This window comes from Balaenoptera borealis, assembly GCF_965194805.1.
Source record: "Balaenoptera borealis genome assembly, chromosome: 13".
Lineage (NCBI taxonomy): Eukaryota > Metazoa > Chordata > Mammalia > Artiodactyla > Balaenopteridae > Balaenoptera > Balaenoptera borealis.
Genome location: NC_138870.1, coordinates 12,653,172 through 12,672,201, shown reverse-complemented (window position 1 = coordinate 12,672,201; position 19,030 = coordinate 12,653,172). Strand labels below are relative to the sequence as shown.

General features: G+C 37.5%; 1 protein-coding gene across 2 annotated transcripts; it reads left to right on the top strand.

Moving 5' to 3' along the window:
- Positions 1-949: 949 nt before the first annotated feature.
- WBP11 (WW domain binding protein 11) lies at positions 950-15,867 on the top strand. Of its 2 annotated transcripts, XM_082352593.1 has the most exons (12): positions 950-1,105; positions 2,844-2,970; positions 3,492-3,523; positions 4,393-4,486; positions 7,333-7,529; positions 8,445-8,578; positions 8,794-8,993; positions 9,586-9,777; positions 11,762-11,866; positions 12,281-12,568; positions 13,491-13,673; positions 14,847-15,867. In XM_082352593.1, the coding sequence occupies exons 2-12, from the start codon at positions 2,907-2,909 to the stop codon at positions 15,278-15,280; spliced, it is 1,923 nt and encodes a 640-aa protein (XP_082208719.1). In that variant the 5' UTR covers positions 950-1,105; positions 2,844-2,906; the 3' UTR covers positions 15,281-15,867. The 2 variants fall into 2 exon arrangements, with proteins under 2 accessions (XP_082208719.1, XP_082208720.1); XM_082352594.1 differs by lacking the exons at positions 950-1,105; positions 2,844-2,970; positions 7,333-7,529.
- Positions 15,868-19,030: the final 3,163 nt, after the last annotated feature.

Here is a 19,030-nt window from a genome sequence, read left to right as displayed (position 1 = left end):
GGATCAATCTTATAGGTTAAGCCCACATTTAAATATTTTCTAAAAATTAATACGTATCTCCCTCAAGATATTGGAATATTTATAACTGATAGTAAGAATTGGCCTATATCTAACATTTTCCTATAAGTGATAGTACTGATATTTTTTTAATGTTTAAACTCACCTTTAAGGGGAAAAGATATGGGAGGAGTCTTAAAGAGCAGATGAAAGATAAGGAAAGGACGAAGATTAGAGCTAAGGGAATAATCTCCTTTGTATGGTGACATCATAAAGGATTTTTGGTGGGTGAAAAGACCAGAAAGTAAAAGAGCCAATATAAACCAACCTCCACACTCGTAAATTTAAAACTGATTGTACAAATATCCCCATATTTCCTCTTCAAAAACACGAATCCTGTAGATTAGCACTCTGGGGCTCTAATACGGGCACTGAGTTGCTTAGGTCTACAAATATTCTTTGTGTAAAAACAACTACTTAACTTCCAGGCGCACGGCACGCTAACGAAGTGCATCATTCGGGGATTCGTTTTCAAATGGAAACTCCCGAAAGATCGCACGCGCTTACGTCATGAAGGGGAAAAAAACCCTACAAAACACAATTCAAGGTAACGGACACAGCGCTAAACATTTCCCTATCAGATATCCGCAGGCCTCGGGCGTCTCAATAAATAGAGCTCCCGGAAGTTAGGTCAGAATGCCTGCGGCGAGGTAGGACAGTGGTCCCATCAGCCAGTCATATATCCGACCCGCTTCATTTTCATATTCTTATTGGGCTAGATAAGTGTCAATCAACATGAAGCTCTTGTACTGCGTAGTGAAGGCGGGCTTTTAGCCTATAACCAACCAATTCGGTACGGTATTGTAGCGGAAGAGACTCTGGTCCTGGAGTTCTTGGTTACTCTCTATGGTTCCAGGGCGAAGAAACGCCGAGATCTTCGGCCCGTAGGGACAGGAAGTGACGTAAGGATGGCGGAGGGGCGCGAGGTTTCAAGATGGCGGTGTCTGGGGGGCTGACTGAGAGGCAGAGGTGAAGGCCCCTACGAAGTCAAAGAGGCCGAAAATCGTCCCCTCCCCGCTTCTCACAGTCCCAGGAGCCCAGCAGAAGTGTGAGTGTGCGGGACCGTTCCACTCCGTTTTTTCATCTTTCCCGTCTCTTCCCGGGGCCCGCGCGGTTGCCTCGGGGGCACCAGGCCCTTCCGCCCTGCTCTTGCTCTCAGCATTTGGGGTCTCCGCGATCGCGGACTAGGGGATCCCCTGGGGCGGCGCGGCGTCCAGCGGTCAAGCGGCTGACTTCGCCCGGGTCGGTCAGCGCCACCTTCTGACGTTGCCCGGTTGGTTGCCTTAGGCTTGATGTCCTGTACCTCGAGTCAGGGTCAGCCGTCGCTGTGGTTTTGGCAGTTGCTAATGCTGTTGGCTCCGATGGTGGACCTGGGCTCCGTCCCTTTGTAGCCTCTTTGACTGTTGAGAGTTCCCCTGAACAGCCCCGTGACCCGATTTCCCTGTCGCCTCTGCTTTGAGACAGAAAAGTAGTCTGTGCAGACTAAGGCTCCAGTGTCTTCTGTAAAAATTTTCTGTACTTCGTATCTATTCTAGGTTTCAGGTGTGGGAGAGGAGGGTTAAAAACACGGGCCTGAGGGTAATTGAAAGAGGGAGGCAGAAAAGATCCAGGCTATCAAAGATGTAAGAGCTTCTATTTGTGCTAATTTTGCTTGATTCCGCTTCCTTCTCCCCCACTCCCGGTTTTTCTGAGAAGGAAACCCTTGACAGGGCAAATCAGTTGCCACTGGAACAGCTTGGAAGCTTTTAGCAGAAAGCAAGGCAGTTGAACAGTTGCTGAAAGAGGCATTAACCAATAAACTTCCCTGACAAAATCTTCATGAAGGAAAGGTGTAATTCTGTGGTCTGCTAAAAAATCTACCTCATGATCTTACCTTTCCCACCCTTGAAAAGTGTCTGCTTTCAAAAGGAAGGAAATTTATCACCCTTTATTACTGGAAAGAGCAAGTATCAAAAAGCTAAACCTCATTCATTTGGAATAACAGGAAGAAGGGATATAATAGTGTCTTCGGTTAATTAAAATGTTGATTTATAAAATAGTTTCCCTCAAACACAGTTATCCCTTTCGGTTACCTTAAAAAATACAAATCAGAGTCAAGCAGGCATTATTAATAAAATATCTTAATGTTGATGCTTTTAGAAGATCTCTCATATGATATCAGTACTTTATTTTGAATATTTGTGTTTTTAGTTATGGTTTAAGCTTCTGCTTGAGAGTCAGGAATTGCATTTGAATTAGAACTACATCTGAATTAAATAGGCTTAAATTAATGAGTTTTTACTGTCTTAGAGATGATGGGAATACATGCCAAGAAACCGTGGAGAGAGGCAAGGGTGAGCTATTTGTCGTTGAGCCCAGATCATTACCCTGTTGCCTTTTTATTCCTTTTTCACCCTACATGTAAATAAAGGGAGGATATAGGAAAAGAACTAATGGCTTCTCATCTACATGGTTTATGTCATATTGTCGAAGCATTTTTTGATTGATTTTTTTCAGTTGACGAGTAAATGCTGTGATCCATAGAAGAAAGTTAATTGACGACTTAATGATATTCATAGTGGTCTTCAGACCCATTACCGTTATAAATAATAATAGGAATCTAATTTTTTGTGGTTAGAGAAGTTGAGGCTGTCTTTCCTGCACACTAAAGTCAAAATTAGGGAAAGAACAAGGTCTTAATAATCAAAGTTTCTTTTCAGAGATTGGTAGGAAGAAAATTTTATAAATATAAAAAGGAAGAAATTCTGTAAATCTAGGAAAAATAAGCTATTTTTTTGTCTTTGCAGGTTTTTAGGTTTTGTTTTTGTTTTGTTTTTTAAACAAGCAAGTAAACCACACAAATTGTCAACATGGGACGGAGATCTACATCATCCACCAAGAGTGGAAAATTTATGAACCCCACAGACCAAGCCAGTAAGTGTCCATTAATGTGGAATGATGAAGAAGAGGGGTGGTAAAAATTGTAAGCTTTAGGGAGTCTATTTTATTATTTCTTAATTATAAGATCAGCAGTGTTAGGAGGTGTCAGTTGTATCAAGTTATCTAGTGTTCTAGTGGGCACATGATTAAAACTTTTAAGCATGAAAAAAAAATTAGTACCCGTGTTTCTAATTTCATTGATTTGCAAAGTAGAATTGGCAATTCTCTTTGTATTTGGAATTTTGAACAAATTGTTTTGCAAATTCTTATTTAGTATTTTATGGCATCTTTTCAGATTCATAGTTATTTTTTAAGGAACTTTAAAATGTCTTGAGACATTTTTGGTTGACATAATTGGAAGGGTGCTATTGGCATCTAGTGGGTGGAGGCAGGAATGCTGTTAAATATCCTACAGTGCACGGGGCAACCTCCGACAGTAATCTGTATTAAATTGGAGAAAATGCTGACGTTCAGGATTTTAAAGTTTTATATTCTTTCTCTCTCCCTCTCTTAAGGAAAAGAAGCTCGGAAGAGAGAATTAAAGAAGGTACGATTTCAGAAGCATCCTATTAGATATAAATGTAGTTTGACACATCTTGTTATTTGAGATGAGTGGATTTAGAAAACATTTCCAATTATTTGCCAGAAAAGATATTATATGCTTCTCATAACAAACCGTAAGATTTACTAAGCCAAAATACTATACTTAGAACCTGAACTGAAATAATTTTGTGGATGAGCTCATGATGGTTACTGTAACATGGTTTATTTGATTACCCTTCCCAGTGACTGAAATAAATACTTCAAAAGATAATTCTCTTTTGCTACTTATTATAACATACTGCTTTGTTAGAAGCCACTGAGTTAGTGAATGGAAGTAAATGTGATGATAAATAGCTTTGTACATCCATTTTCTTGATTATGTAGTTGTTGAGTTTGTGGCAGAAAGCTTCCCCAGAATAAGAAAGGGTTTACTTTTTAGTATCATACCTTAACACATTGAGAGAACCTAGTTTTTTAATAGTTTTCAACTGTTTATTCTTGTTTCATTGCTGACATTAAATTTCTGCAAAATTTTTCTCTAATGTAAAATTTTAGAATTTAGCTACAAACTTTGTTTTAAGAAAAAAAACCCTTAAAATACTTAAGCAACTGGTAAAAGTCTCACAAGGTTAAAAAGAAATACTTGCCTAAGAAAACACTTCTAATAAATAACATTTATCTTTTTGTCTGAAGTTGAAACATTTTGGGGAGTAAGGAATTAATTACATAACTCTGTTTCTGGTGGTTGAAACAAGTGATCAGAAACCAAGGAGAAGTTCAGCTTCAGTTTAAATGGATTGTTGAAACAAATTGAAACGAAAACTCAGGAGTGTTCAGCTTCTTTAAATTCTGCTCTTTTTTCATTTTTCTAAGAACAAAAAACAGCGCATGATGGTACGAGCTGCAGTTTTAAAGATGAAGGATCCCAAACAAATTATCCGGGACATGGAAAAATTGGATGAAATGGGTAAGAATTTATAAAAGGCTGGATTTTACAAGAGGGATAATAGTCTGATACATAGAGGCAGGCAGGTAATGAGTGAAACAGCACAGACACAAGAAATATAGAAAAGCTTATGGCATGTGATGCTTAGATTTAGTTTTAGTGTTAGAAGAACAATGGGGTGAGGGGCTATTACAAACTGGAAAGCTCATCTAGCATAAGAGGGAAGCCAATATTTAGCTTTAGCTAATTGTTTTTTATAAGTTAACAAAAGCCCAGTTTGGCCTGCTCATTTTTTTAAGAGAATACTAAGTCTGGATTTTGAAATCACCTTGGGGTATTTTTGTTTTGTATTTTAATATTGGCAACTACCATGTAAATCTAAATATTGGGCCACCGTGAATATAAGTCAATTTCCCATCTTTTCCAATGAGAAGATGCAAAGATAATTGACCACTTAGTAAGGATATAGAAGAAATCAAATACTTAAAATCAAATTTTAAAAACTATCGTATTAGGATTTCTTCCTTTTTCACACTTTACAGAATGATTTTATCCAGTCTCATCATGTGCATCTTCAATATCAGTGATTTGTCATAACTGGAATCACATGAAATAACTGCATGTTGTCTTTTCTTGTATATGAGTTGCTTGAGAATCATCTGTGATGCTGCCATTGGAAGTTTAATCCTAACTCACAAAAAACTTTCTTTAGTTTAACCAAAACCTCTTCAAAATAGAATGCAGTTTTACCAAGTTCCAAAGATCCTATAACATATTTAATTAACCTTTACTTCCTTATTTATATAATTTATACTTGCAGGTATGTGAGGAAAAAAATCCTAGAAAGTATTTTTAACAGAACATTATACAATTAAGTAAAAGTAGGTGTCAGAATGGTGCAAAGTGGCTTTAGGTAGTTATAATTAATACAGAGGACGAGTCACAAAATGGATTCCATATTCAGCCCATTCTCTTAACTTTAGAACATGGAGTTTTTCATTTTCCTTTTTTTTTAGTAGCTTTCAAACATCCAAAAATGAAATAGTCTAGTTAACTCCATGCTTTTCAGTTGTCAAATTTTTGCTAATTCTGTCTTCTGCCCCCTGCCTTTTTTTTTTTTTTTAAATTGCATGTTAAAGTGATCTTTACAAGTTTTGTTTACAAACAAGGTTTCCAAACAAGTTTGGTGGTTTGCCTAAAAAACAGAGATAGTGAGTAAAAGAGATACAGTGGAACTTCTCAATGATGCATTAAATGGGGTTCAAAAAAAATCCAGTTATATGGGGTTATGGTATTACAAGCTTTCTGAAATAATGTGGCAGAGGCTCTGCAGCCAGCCTGGGCAAGAGTTCTGGGTCAGGCTCTATCATCTCACATCTTTCCCAGTTGAGCTATAACTGATTCCACTTGTTGCCTGTTCTAAATATTGGTAGGGACAATTCCTAGCCCTAGGATGTCAGGATATTACCTATTGAATGACCCCAAATTGTATAGTAATAACTGAGGTTTATTGAGGTCTTACCTTGCTACATACCAGGCTTTTTCCCCACGTTTTCATTTAATCTTCATGACAACTGTTTTGGGTAGGTGTATTGTCCCTATTTTACAGATGAGGAAACTCAGGCACAGAGATATTATGTACCTTTCTCAAGGTTACACTGTTAGGAAGTGGCAGAGCTGGGATTTAAAGTCAAGCATTTAGCACTTTCATTAATCACACTAGGAATAGTGTGGTTTGAGGCCATACTTCCGGTTTTGAATAAGTCATCAAGGTTAATAGTTAATAGGATTTAAGAAAGACGATAATTAAGCTTGTGATTCTTTTAAGAAAAAGGAGGAAGGAACACTATTCATCAGAGCTCTAATTACAATTTATAAAATTCAGTACAAACTAAGCAGAAAAAAGTATACCTTGACTCCCATAATTGGGAAATCCTGGAGGGAAGCTTGTCTCAAAAACCCAGATATCATTAGCAAGACTGTCCATCTGTCTGACCACTCTGTCAGCATACTGCTAGTGAATTTCTTGGTATAGAAGGTGGAGTATGTGTGTGGAATTAGTGGTGGTTGAGAGATGAGGCCATAGACTGCTCTAGTTTTACTTCAGTCCTGCTTGTGATAGCTTCTCTCTCCCATATTTAAAATCTCAGAGGAGGATCTGGTCCCAGTTTGGATCGTATGCCGATTAATCTCTGAGTCAGTTACTGGCAGTGGGGATGGAGGGAGGCAGGTATGGTTGACTAGGCAGGCCTGAGAGTCCTGTGCTAATCTCTCTTAGTCCCTTTTGGGGACCTGAAATTAAGCCCCATGTTGAACACATGGGAGAGAAAGGCTTATATGGTAGCTAGACAAGGAACACTAACCCATATAAAAGTAATAGTTGAGTGGTAAGCCAGACACCACTGGATATTTTACTTGTGGTCTCATTTGATCATCAGAGCTTGATTGTGAAGTAGTTGATGTCTCCATTTTCCAGATGAAGAACCTGAAGATCAGAGAATTCAAGTAAAATGCCAGAGATCTCAGAATTAAATGACAGAGCCAGTGTAGTATGTAAACCCAGGTGTGTCTGACTGAAGCTTCACTATATCAGGTTGTTAGCATAGAGAAGTGAAAACTGATTTTTATTACAATGATGATAAAGTCATTTAGCTGACATTTCTTAGAAAAGAAAAATTAATGGCCTTCTTAAAGTGGTGGAATTTTAATAAATAGTGCATTTCCTTTGACAAGAATATATCTGATGTCTACATCCATTTGAAAAGTTTTAACATATAAGGAGATTTTTATTAAATGATATAGCCTATTGATACCTAGACACAATGACTTTTTTGTATTTAATTTCATAATCTGCTCTTTTCTCTCAGAGTTTAACCCAGTGCAACAGCCACAGTTAAATGAGAAAGTGCTGAAAGACAAGCGTAAAAAGCTACGTGAAACCTTTGAACGTATTTTACGACTCTATGAGAAAGAGAATCCAGATATTTACAAAGAATTGAGAAAGCTAGAAGTAGAATATGAACAGAAGAGGGCTCAACTTAGCCAATATTTTGATGCTGTCAAGGTAATCAAGTTTCTTTTCAGAGCTAAACTAAAATTTTATGTTTAGATCTGCTCTTAAAGTTGTTCATGGGAGACCTGATCATGTTGAACCTCCTCCTCTTGGCAGTTTCTTGTCAACTAAACATACACCTACCCCATTAGCCAGCAAATATAAATCTGTGTATTTATACAAGAGAAATTGATCTACCTGCCAATACAGTAATAGCTGAAGAGTGGAAACAGCCCAGATGTCCATTAAGAAGATAATGGATAAACTGTTATATATTCATAAAATTGAATACTACTCAATGGTAAAAAGGAATGATCAACTGATACTCAAAACAACATGAGATTTAAACAAATTTTTTTAATGGATAAATCTCAAAAACATGCGATCCTTTCTTCATGGTTATGATTCCATTTGTATGAACACCAGGCAAAACTAATTTATGGAGGAAAGATTTTGTATCAGTGGTTGCCTTGGGACAGTGTTAGGGATTGATTGGGAGGGAGTATGAGGTATATGCATTTGTCAAAACTCATTGGATTTGTACATTTCATTGTAAATTTTGCCTCAAGATAAAAATGTAAAAAAAAAAAAAATGGTATAATTTTGGTAAAGTAGGTAGTATGGGTCCCATTTTACAGATAAGGAAGCTAAGGTAACTTGCTTAAGTCATACAGCTCATATGTGACAGAAATTCAGCAACGGCAGACTAATTTTAGAGCCCACGCTCTACCACTGAATATATATTATTCCGAAGTTTCAGTTGATTGACAGTCTTTAGAAATGTTGACTTGCAGCTTTGTATTCTTGTTTTCCATGATATTTATGTTAGGTGGAAAGCAAATCCAGGTTATGAAACAGCTGATGTTGAATTTTTAGTGTTGAGTTTGGGGATTACTCTTATCTATTGAAAGATTCTCTCTGTTTCAGAATGCTCAGCATGTGGAAGTGGAGAGTATTCCTTTGCCAGATATGCCGCATGCTCCTTCCAACATCTTGATCCAGGACATTCCACTTCCTGGCGCCCAGCCACCCTCCATCCTTAAGAAGACCTCAGCCTATGGGTAAGGAAGTGGTAACAGAGTCAAATAGCGTATAGTAAAAGCGTCTCTTGACTGTCCTGTGCCAAAATTAATGCAGTGGGAAATAAAGGACAGTGGGGATGTAAGCAGTTCCTCATTTGATTGGATATGAAATGAGAAATCCTTTGAAAATTGTTTAGAAGAGGAAGTAGATACCTCATGACTGTTAATGTGATTACTGTTAATTTTCTTTACAGACCTCCAACTCGGGCAGTTTCTATACTTCCTCTTCTTGGACATGGTGTTCCACGTCTGCCCCCTGGCAGGAAACCTCCTGGTCCTCCCCCTGGTCCACCTCCTCCTCAAGTCTTGCAAATGTATGGCCGTAAAGTGGGCTTTGCCCTGGATCTTCCCCCTCGTAGGCGAGATGAAGACATGTTATATAGTCCCGAACTTGGTGAGGAGTTCCTTTTGCTCTTAGAACGTTTCCACTGTCATTTTCCATGTTGGCTGTTTAACCATCTTGTTCAGCACCCTCAGAGCTTGGGGAATAAATGACGGCATGTACGCACCAACAGATGCATAAATCATAGCAGCTACCCAAGTAAAAGCAGCGTGCACAGGAAGGATGGAAGTGTTTGTTGTGTTTTAAATTAGGCTTCTTGAAGATGTCACTCTCTTACCATCAGTTCCTTAAGACTTGGGTAACTTGGATACCCGTTTCCCTTTTAGCTTTATCATTATCAGACTAGAGCATCATTGTATACACTCACAATGATTGTGTATGTGCATGTCTGTATATAACCTTCTAAGTAGAATTTGTTTTCAAATTTGAACCTTTTAAAGAAAAATCTTACATTATCAAAAAGAATTTAAAACGATTGTCAAGTGAAAATATTGTCAGACTATATGAATAGGTGAGATCATACATAGAAATTTTTAAAGCAAATTATTTTGAGTTAAATAGCCTGATTTTCTGTATTTTGGGGTACCATTTAGTGGAGGATCCACATATATAACTTGTTCCCGGTTTCCTCCTCCCTTTTCAGCTCAACGGGGTCATGATGATGATATTTCCAGCACCAGTGAAGATGACGGCTATCCTGAAGACATGGATCAAGATAAGCATGACGACAGTACTGATGACAGCGACACTGACAGATCAGATGGAGAAAGTGAAGGGGATGAATTTGTGCACCGTGATGATAATGAGAGAGAAAACAATGAAGAAAAGAAGTCAGGTATGTGCAGGTGAAAATTCCATGGTATTGATCAATGAGAAGCACACAAGCTGAAGGTCCTGATTTAATAATGGATCTGTGAAGGTAATTGTGAGGTCCTTGAAAGGAGGGATCAATGCTTTATTCATCTTTATATTTCTAAAATCTCAAAGTTGTTGACACATAGTAAGTACTAGAGGGATAATTATGAGGGGAAAAAAAAATCTAAACAGTATATGTAATTAAAAAAAAAAAGCCTAGGTGGTAAAGTCCACTTTTGGGGAAAAGATAGCTATTCTTACCTATTCAACAGCATAAAGATGTCCTGTCATGGATATGTATAGGAAAGAGAGGAGAATAACCACATAATTATATCAAGAAAACCACGTGGTTGTTTTTAATGAGTCTGTTTAAATATCTGCATTCAAAGCCCTTTAAATTTTCTGTGCTCGTGGTATCTTACGTGAATGAGAACCATAGTTAACATAAAGGTACACCTGTGAGTGGAGTCATGATTTAATGGAAACATGTCATACTTATAATAATGTGTGTTATGTGTTTGTTTGATTATGATAAATTCAGACTGAGTTACATATACTTTTAGAAAGTAGCTATGGCATTCATCAAGAAAATTTACAAAATGTATAGTTTGTCACATTTCAGTAGTCTTGGAGCTTCTTTGGTAATTGTTTTTGCAGGCTGCAACACAGTATATATTAGTAATACTACTGATATTAGTATTGATAATGATGATAAATTTTTCTCCTGATATTTCTTAAGAATCATGATTGCAAACCAGAAAGCTAGAGTAAAGGGGTGGATAGAGAGAGCTGGTAATGAAAAATGATAGAGGACACTTTAGGTAGGACCTAGTACTTTAAAATATCAATAGAAAGTTGCTAGAGCCACAGCAGTTCTTTTTTTCTCTAGACTGCGATCATTTGCCTCATTTTCCTTTTTTTCAGCCAACTAGTTAGTTTTTTTTGTTTTTTTTTTTTACTAGTTTTTCTTATATATATTCATCAGTGCACATGTGCTGGAAATGGTTATCCTAACTATAATTTGACATTCAGCTAATAATTGAGTTTCTACTATATGCAAGGCATTTTTCTAGACAGTAAGTATGCAGAGTAAATAATACTGAAGCCCTGCCCACGTGGAACTTCTATCCTGCTGTAAATGTTTACCATCTAAGAATAAGAATGCTCCTAATACTGCACCATTTAACATGTTTAGGTGTCTAGTGGAGAGCCCTTGTCAGGTTAAGAAGTTTCCTTCTAGTCTAAGTTTGCTAAGAGTTTTTATTATAAATACTTCTTAAGTATCTGTTGGGATGTTATTATTTTTCTTTCAGTTGTTTATTGTAATGAATTACATTCATGGCTTTTCTAATGTTAAACCATTTTGCATTTCTGGGACCAATGCTGCATGTTTATGATGTATTTTTCTTTTAAAACACTATTGAATTCAATTTGCTTGTATTTTATGTTGGCCAGCAGGTTAGTTTTGGTATTAGGGTTATGCTAGCTTCAAGTTGTGGGTAGCATTCCATCTTTTCCTGTGCCCTTTTACAGTAAATTTCTGTAACTTAACGTTTGGCTGAATTTTCTTGTAAGATTATTTGGGCCAGGTGCCTTTGAGGGGCTTGATCTTTGACTACCATTTTAAGTTTTTATGTTCTGGTCTTATCACTTCTTTGACCAATTGTAAGTAATTTATATTTTTCTAGAAAAATATCTATTATTTTAATCTGGGTGTTGATTTTATTGGCATAAAGATGTTAATAGTATGCTTTAAATTTTTTAAATTTGTAACTTTGAAATCACTGTAGCATATATTTACCACCAGTTGGCATTTGATTTACTATCTTTAATATGGCTATGTCTCTCTGCCAAGTAGTGGGAAGCAATTATATCTAGTACTTTATAGCGTTTGTCTTATAGTAAGCATATACTGAATTTTGTTGATCCCAATCCACTCCACTCTCCCTTCTCTGACCCTTTAGGTCTGAGTGTACGATTTGCAGATATGCCTGGGAAATCAAGGAAGAAGAAGAAGAAGAACATGAAGGAGCTGACTCCTCTTCAAGCCATGATGCTTCGAATGGCAGGTAAGGCAGGGAAAGAACAGTGAATCACCTTTTGGTATTTCCTCCTGCCAGTTGCTTTACATATATTTTCCTATTTAATATGTCAGCAATCAAGTAATAAATCCTTGTTTTTCAAAAGTCAAGGTTTGGAGACATTAAGATCAGCTGCCCAAAGTTACATGACTAGTAAGTAGTTGGACTGGCATTTAAGTCCAGGTCTGTCTTGTTCTAAAACTTGGGCTCATTCCACTCTGCTACACTAGCATGGATAAGTAGAATACGATTTTATTCTTGTGTTATCTAAGTATTTTACTGAAGAAGACTTGATTGTTAATTTTAAGAAAGCATTTATTGAGCATGTGTTTCAGGCATCGCTGTTTTACAGGCTGTAAGAAATGAATCAACTCCATGTGCCTGGTTTCAAATTTCTTTCAGGTCAGGAAATCCCTGAGGAGGGACGAGAAGTAGAGGAATTTTCAGAAGACGATGATGAAGATTCTGATGATTCTGAAGCAGAAAAGCAGTCACAGAAACAGCATAAGGAGGAATCTCTTTCTGATGGCACATCTGCTTCTTCCCAGCAGCAGGGGCCTCCGCAGTCTGTTCCTCCCTCTCAGATACAAGCACCTCCCATGCCAGGACCACCTCCTCTTGGACCACCACCTGCTCCACCTTTACGGCCACCTGGACCACCTACAGGCCTTCCTCCTGGACCACCTCCAGGTAAGCACTTACACGTTGGAAATAAATAAGTCTAAATGTGGTTAAAATGAAGTTATTTCAAAAAATATGCATCATTAGTGTGGATGATTTCTTGTTTCCTCCTAGTGTAATTTCCTAAGAAATCAAGATTCTCAAAGGATAAGCACAACTTGCTCATTCCTACAACATTGTTTGCAAGTCATAGTACTTCTGACAGCCATCTTTTTCTCCAAAGCTCTTCCTTTTTCAGGGTTAGTTCTGATTTTAGTTGGCAGAAACCTGGAGTATGTAACTGGGGGTTTCTTTAGTATTACTTTTTAATATGACAAGTTGACCCAGTTGTGAGTTGGTAGCAAGCAAGACCAGAGCACAGTAAATACTGTTGCGTATCCTTCTTTGGTTGGGAGTTTTTGGATGTCAGTGTAATCATTAGAGACAGAGTCATCAGTGTTAATCACGTCGTTGGCTTAAAAGTATAAAAAAGTTTATTTACAATTTGAAACAACATGTAAAACTTGTTGGCTAATTATGATTTTAGTCCTTCATCCTGTAGTCAGCCAATTAAATCTTCAGTTGAGTTCATCCTCTTCTGATTGGTGCAAAGCAAAATTACCTTTCTTATGACATTCTCAGTGGTCTTTGTCTGTATATCTTAATGAGTTTCAGGGGATCCTTAAAGCACCCTGCTCTGTATTCCATTTTCAGCTTATATTGGAACCATTTAAGAAGTCTCATCCTCATATATTTCCAGCCCAGCAGAGCTGTGATTGAGAATGCATTTTGTCGGTGCTGGGAAATAAAGAGAAATAGTCCATAATAAATGTTGAAGTTACCTGATTTCAGGTTAAAGTGATAAGTTAAACTAAATCTCAGTCACCTTATACCACGGTTACTACTTCGAATATATTTGTTTGACATTAACTAATCACTTTTCTCTTTTTAGGAGCTCCTCCATTCCTGAGACCACCCGGAATGCCAGGACTCCGAGGGCCTTTACCCCGACTTTTACCTCCAGGACCACCACCAGGTCGACCCCCTGGCCCTCCCCCCGGTCCACCTCCAGGTCTGCCTCCTGGCCCTCCTCCTCGGGGACCCCCACCCAGGCTACCTCCCCCTGCACCTCCAGGTGAGGCATTGATTTCTATGACAAAAACTTGTCTACTGTATATCTCATTTGCTCTAAGACATTTTCACGTTCCAATATCCTGAAATCAAGGGGTATCTTAAAATGGTGTTTTTTATTTGCTTTTGGCTTAGATTGAAGTTGAGTTCTTCCAGATGGTATTTGCCTTTGATTCTACCTATCACATGAGGGACTTTTTCCAGCCAGAGAACACTTTGGATTCAATTCTTCATTTAAGACTTTTATTTTTAGGACTACACTTAGAATTGTGAAGTCATGCCATACATCTGCATGAGTGTCAACTTAGTTTACAATCACAAGGGAGATTTTTTTTTTCCGTTCTCTTTACCCAGTATCAAGGTTAGATATGCAAATTTCCTTGTGATCTTCTTAGATGTGACAGGTATGTATGGTGTACTACACTGACTGTCTCAGTTTAATGTGAAGGTCTCCTTTTAAGCTCCTCATCTTGGACTTGGACTTTTTTTTTCTCTCTCAGTGGTATTTGGAATAATTATGAGTCTGTATAAGCAATAGCATCTTAGGTTTGATGAAATTTGGTACTTGTATACTCACAATCTTAAAAGAGGCATTTGGAGAAATTAAATCTGCACTTCCTGGTAAATAATTATGGTATGTCTGAGCCAACAATAAGACGTGAATTCTTTTCCAGTAATGGTGACATTTTGTGATTAGATTTTCTCATCCCAGGGTTAAAATTATATTTCCTATCCATTGAGTTACCTTTTGAGGGGGAGGAGTGTTGTGCAAATCAGTAAATAACGGATGGGAATCAAATCCCCAACCTTCGTTCTGATAGCATCTGCGGTCTACAGGTAGAATAGAATCTTGGGCTGTCAAATTTCAGATTTGACAATTTGAGATCATATTTGAAACCAGTTGATATTGTTAATTTTACTTTATAGTTTAAAGGAGTACCTTATTGAGAGAAGAAAAAACATAAGTACAGGGATACAAACAGAAGGTGAATACTGTTTTAAAAAAGATATTCTTTACTATCAGAATATATTCCTGAGTTTCAAATAGCAAACAACATGATTTATTTTCTATAAATTGTCCATTTAAAAAAATTGTCAACCTATGATTTTAACACCCTTAATAGTAGTTAAATTTTATTCTTGGGGTATTCATCTGCCCGTTTTCTCCTTCATTTAGGTATCCCTCCACCTCGTCCTGGCATGATGCGCCCACCTTTGGTGCCTCCACTTGGACCTGCCCCACCTGGGCTTTTCCCACCAGCTCCTTTGCCGAACCCAGGGGTTTTAAGTGCTCCACCCAACTTGATTCAGCGACCCAAGGCGGATGATACAAGCGCAGCCACCATTGAGAAGAAAGCCACAGCTACCATCAGTGCCAAGCCACAGATCACTAATCCCAAGGCGGAGATTACTCGATTTGTGCCCACCGCACTGAGGGTACGTCGGGAGAATAAAGGGGCTACTGCTACTCCCCAGAGAAAGTCAGAGGATGATTCTGCTGTGCCTCTCGCCAAAGCAGCCCCCAAATCCGGTCCATCTGTTCCCGTCTCAGTACAAACTAAGGATGATGTTTATGAAGCGTTCATGAAAGAGATGGAAGGGCTGCTGTGACAGCTTTTGATGCTAGAACAGGCTTCTCTTCACGTCAGTGGTTCATGGAGAGAGAGGCTCTTATTCAACTTAGGTGAAAGAGCCACTTTCACTGTCAGGGTATTTTTAATTTCAGTTCAAGGAATATCCTAAAGTTTAGCCTTGTTCAGAATTTACTGCATATAAAAGAGGGTATTTCATTCAAAATAGATTGGTTATTGAAGCAGTGCTGCTAACATCCATCCCCTTTCATACCACCATTTTCATCCCACTTCTTCCCCTACTCCAATTCCTCGGAAACTTGTCATCAAGGGGATCTTTGTTACTTATCTCTTTTGATTCTCTTCTTGTGTGCTGTGGGCACTGGAGTAGAGATTTCTAAAACACCAGTTTATTTCACCCCATCTTGCCTTTCATGTTTGAGTTATTTTTAATATTTTCTTGTAAATATTTTGTAATATTGTAGTGAAATGGATCACAATGTCATTTCCTAATACAAAGCAAGATATGTGGGAAGAAAATGTACAATTCTTTGATTAAAATTATTTCCCACTGACCTAAACTTTAAGTGTTTCATGGAATAAATAAATAAATGTTCTACACCAAGATATCCTCTGTGTCACTGATAATGTATAAACATAATATCTGTTTTATGGGCAGAAAAGAAGCAAGTATTTAAAACTTGGGTTTAAGGAACTACCATTTCTGGTATGGAATGAGAATTTTATTGAAAATGTGGTTAACACGTTAAGTTTTAAATTTTAAAGGATGAAGAAGAGATCATTATTTTCCTTTAGGTTTATTATATATTGGCTTTGGAGAAATTGAGAGGGTTTATATATTGTTAAAAAGATGAGTCTTCTTCTCAAAGATTACTTTCTTCTCCAGAGCTCTGTGAACTAATACTAGTGAATGGCAAAAGGTTCTTTTAAATCATTTCTAAACTATCAGATAGCCAGAAAAGGCTGCTACTTTTTCTTTTTTGAATTTGTCATTTATATGAGCCTTTATTATTAGAAGCATAGAAAATGAATGAGAATGCTTAACACTTTTAATTTGCATTGATACTTTCTTTACAAAGTGTTGTAATAACTAATACCTATCCAGTAATCCTGGGGAGGTATTTTCCCCATTTTACAGAGGAAGGTATTGGAACTAAAGGGCTTGTGTGATTTATCCAGGCACCATAGTGTGTATTTCATACACAAAGACACACACCATATGTATACACACAGTGAGACAATCTATGCATTGCATTTAGGCTAGACATACCTGGTCTTACTTTCGCATTGTATCATTTTTTCTTTTTTTTTTTTTGTCCAGTTAGTATCCACCCCAGTTTTTTGCTTTTATTGATTTTAGCTTCTAATATATAGTGTCAATTCTTCTGTTTATTTTTTTTTGACATCATTATTGGAGTATAATTGCTTCACAATGTTGTGCTAGTTTCCGCTGTATAACAAAGTGAATCAGCCATACGCATACATATATCCCCATATCCCCTCCCCCTTGCATCTCCCTCCCACCCTCCCTATCCCACCCCTCTAGGTGGTCACAAAGCACCGAGCTGATCTCCCTGTGCTATGCAGCTGCTTCCCACTAGCGATCTGTTTTACATTTGGTAGTGTGTATATGTCAATGCTACTCTCTCACTTCGTCCCAGCTTACCCTTCCCACGCCCCATGTCCTCAACTCCATTCTTTACGTCTGCATCTTTTTTCCTGTTTTGCCCCTAGGTTCATGAGAACCTTTTGTGTTTTTTTTTAGATTCCATATATATGTGTTAGCATACGGTATTTGTTTTTCTCTTTCTGACTTACTTCACTCTGTATGACAGACTAGGTCCATCCACCTCCCTACAAGTGACTCAATTTCGTTTCTTTTTATGGCTGAATAATATTCTACTGTATATATGTGCCACATCTTTATCCATTCATCTGTTGATGGACACAGGTTGCTTCCATGTCCTGGCTATTGTAAATAGTGCTGCAATGAACATTGTGGTACATGACTCTTTGAATTATGGTTTTCTCACGGAATATGCCCAGTAGTGGGATTGCTGGGTCATATGGTAGTTCTATTTTTAGTTTTTTAAGGAATCTCCATATGTTCTCCATAGTGGCTGTATCAATTTACATTCCCACCAACAATGCAAGAGGTTTCCCTTTTCTCCACACCCTCTCCAGCATTAAGTGTAGATTTTTTGGTGATGGGCATTCTGACCAGTGTGAGGTGGTACCTCATTGTGGTTTTGATTTGCATTTCTCTAATGATTAGTGATGTTGAGCATCCTTTCATGTGTTTGTTGGCAATCTGTACGTCTTCTTTGGAGAAATGTCTATGTAGGTCTTCTGCCCATTTTTGGATTGGGTTGTTTGTTTTTTTGATATTGAGCCGCATGAGCTGCTTGTATATTTTGGAGATTAATCCTTTGTCAGTTGCTTCATCTGCAAATATTTTCTCCCATTCTGAGGGTTGTCTTTTCATCGTGTTTATGGTTTCCTTTGTTGTGTAAAAGCTTTTAAGTTTTAGGTCCCATATGCTTATTTTTGTTTTTATTTCCATTTCTCTAGGAGGTGGGTCAAAAAAGATCTTGCTGCGATTTATGTCAAAGTGTGTTCTGCCTATGTTTTCCACTAAGAGTTTTATAGTGTCTGGCCTTACATTTAGGTCTTTAATCCATTTTGAATTTATTTTTGTGTGCGGTGTTAGGAAGTGTTCTAATTCCATTCTTTTACATGTAGCTGTCCAGTTTTCCCAGCACCACTTACTGAAGAGGATCTCTTTTCTCCATTGTATACTCTTGCCTCTTTGATCAAAGATAAGGTGACCATATGTGCATGGGTTTATCTCTGGGCTTTCTATCCTGTTCCATTGATCTATATTTCTGTTTTTGTGCCAGTACCATACTGTTTGGATTACTGTAGCTTTGTAGTATAGTCTGAAGTCCAGGAGCCTGATTCCTCCAGCTCCGTTTTTCTTTCTCAAGATTGCTTTGGCTATTCAGGGTCTTTTGTGTTTCCATACAAATGGTGAAATTTTTTGTTCTAGTTCTGTGAAAAATGCCATTGGTAGTTTGATAGGAATTTCACTGAATCTATAGATTGCTTGGGTAGTATAGTCATTTTCACAATGTTGATTCTTCCAATCCAAGAACCTAGTATATCTCTCCATCTGTTTGTATCATCTTTAATTTCTTTCATCAGTGTCTTATACTTTTCTGCATACAGGTTTTTTGTCTCCTTAGGTTTATTCCTAGGTATTTTATTCTTTTTGTTGCAGTGATAAATGGGAGTGTTTGCTTAATTTCTCTTTCAGATTTTTCATCATTAGTGTATAGGAATGCAAGAGATTTCTGTACATTAATTTTGTATCCTGCTACTCTACCAAATTCATTGATTAGCTCTAGTAGTTTTCTGGTAGCATCTTTAGGATTCTCTATGTATAGTATCATGTCATCTGCAAACAGTGACAGTTTTACTTCTTTTCCGATTTGGATTCCTTTTATTTCTTTTCCTTCTCTGATTGCTGTGGCTAAAACTTCCAAAACTATGTTGAATAACAGTGGTGAGAGTGGGCAACCTTGTCTTGTTCCTGATTTTAGAGGAAATGGTTTCAGTTTATCACCATTGAGAATGATGTTGGCTGTGGGTTTGTCATATATGGCCTTTATTATGTTGAGGTAGGTTCCTCTATGCCTACTTTCTGGAGAGTTTTCATCATAAATGGGTGTTGAATTTTGTCAAAAGCTTTTTCTGCATCTATTGAGAT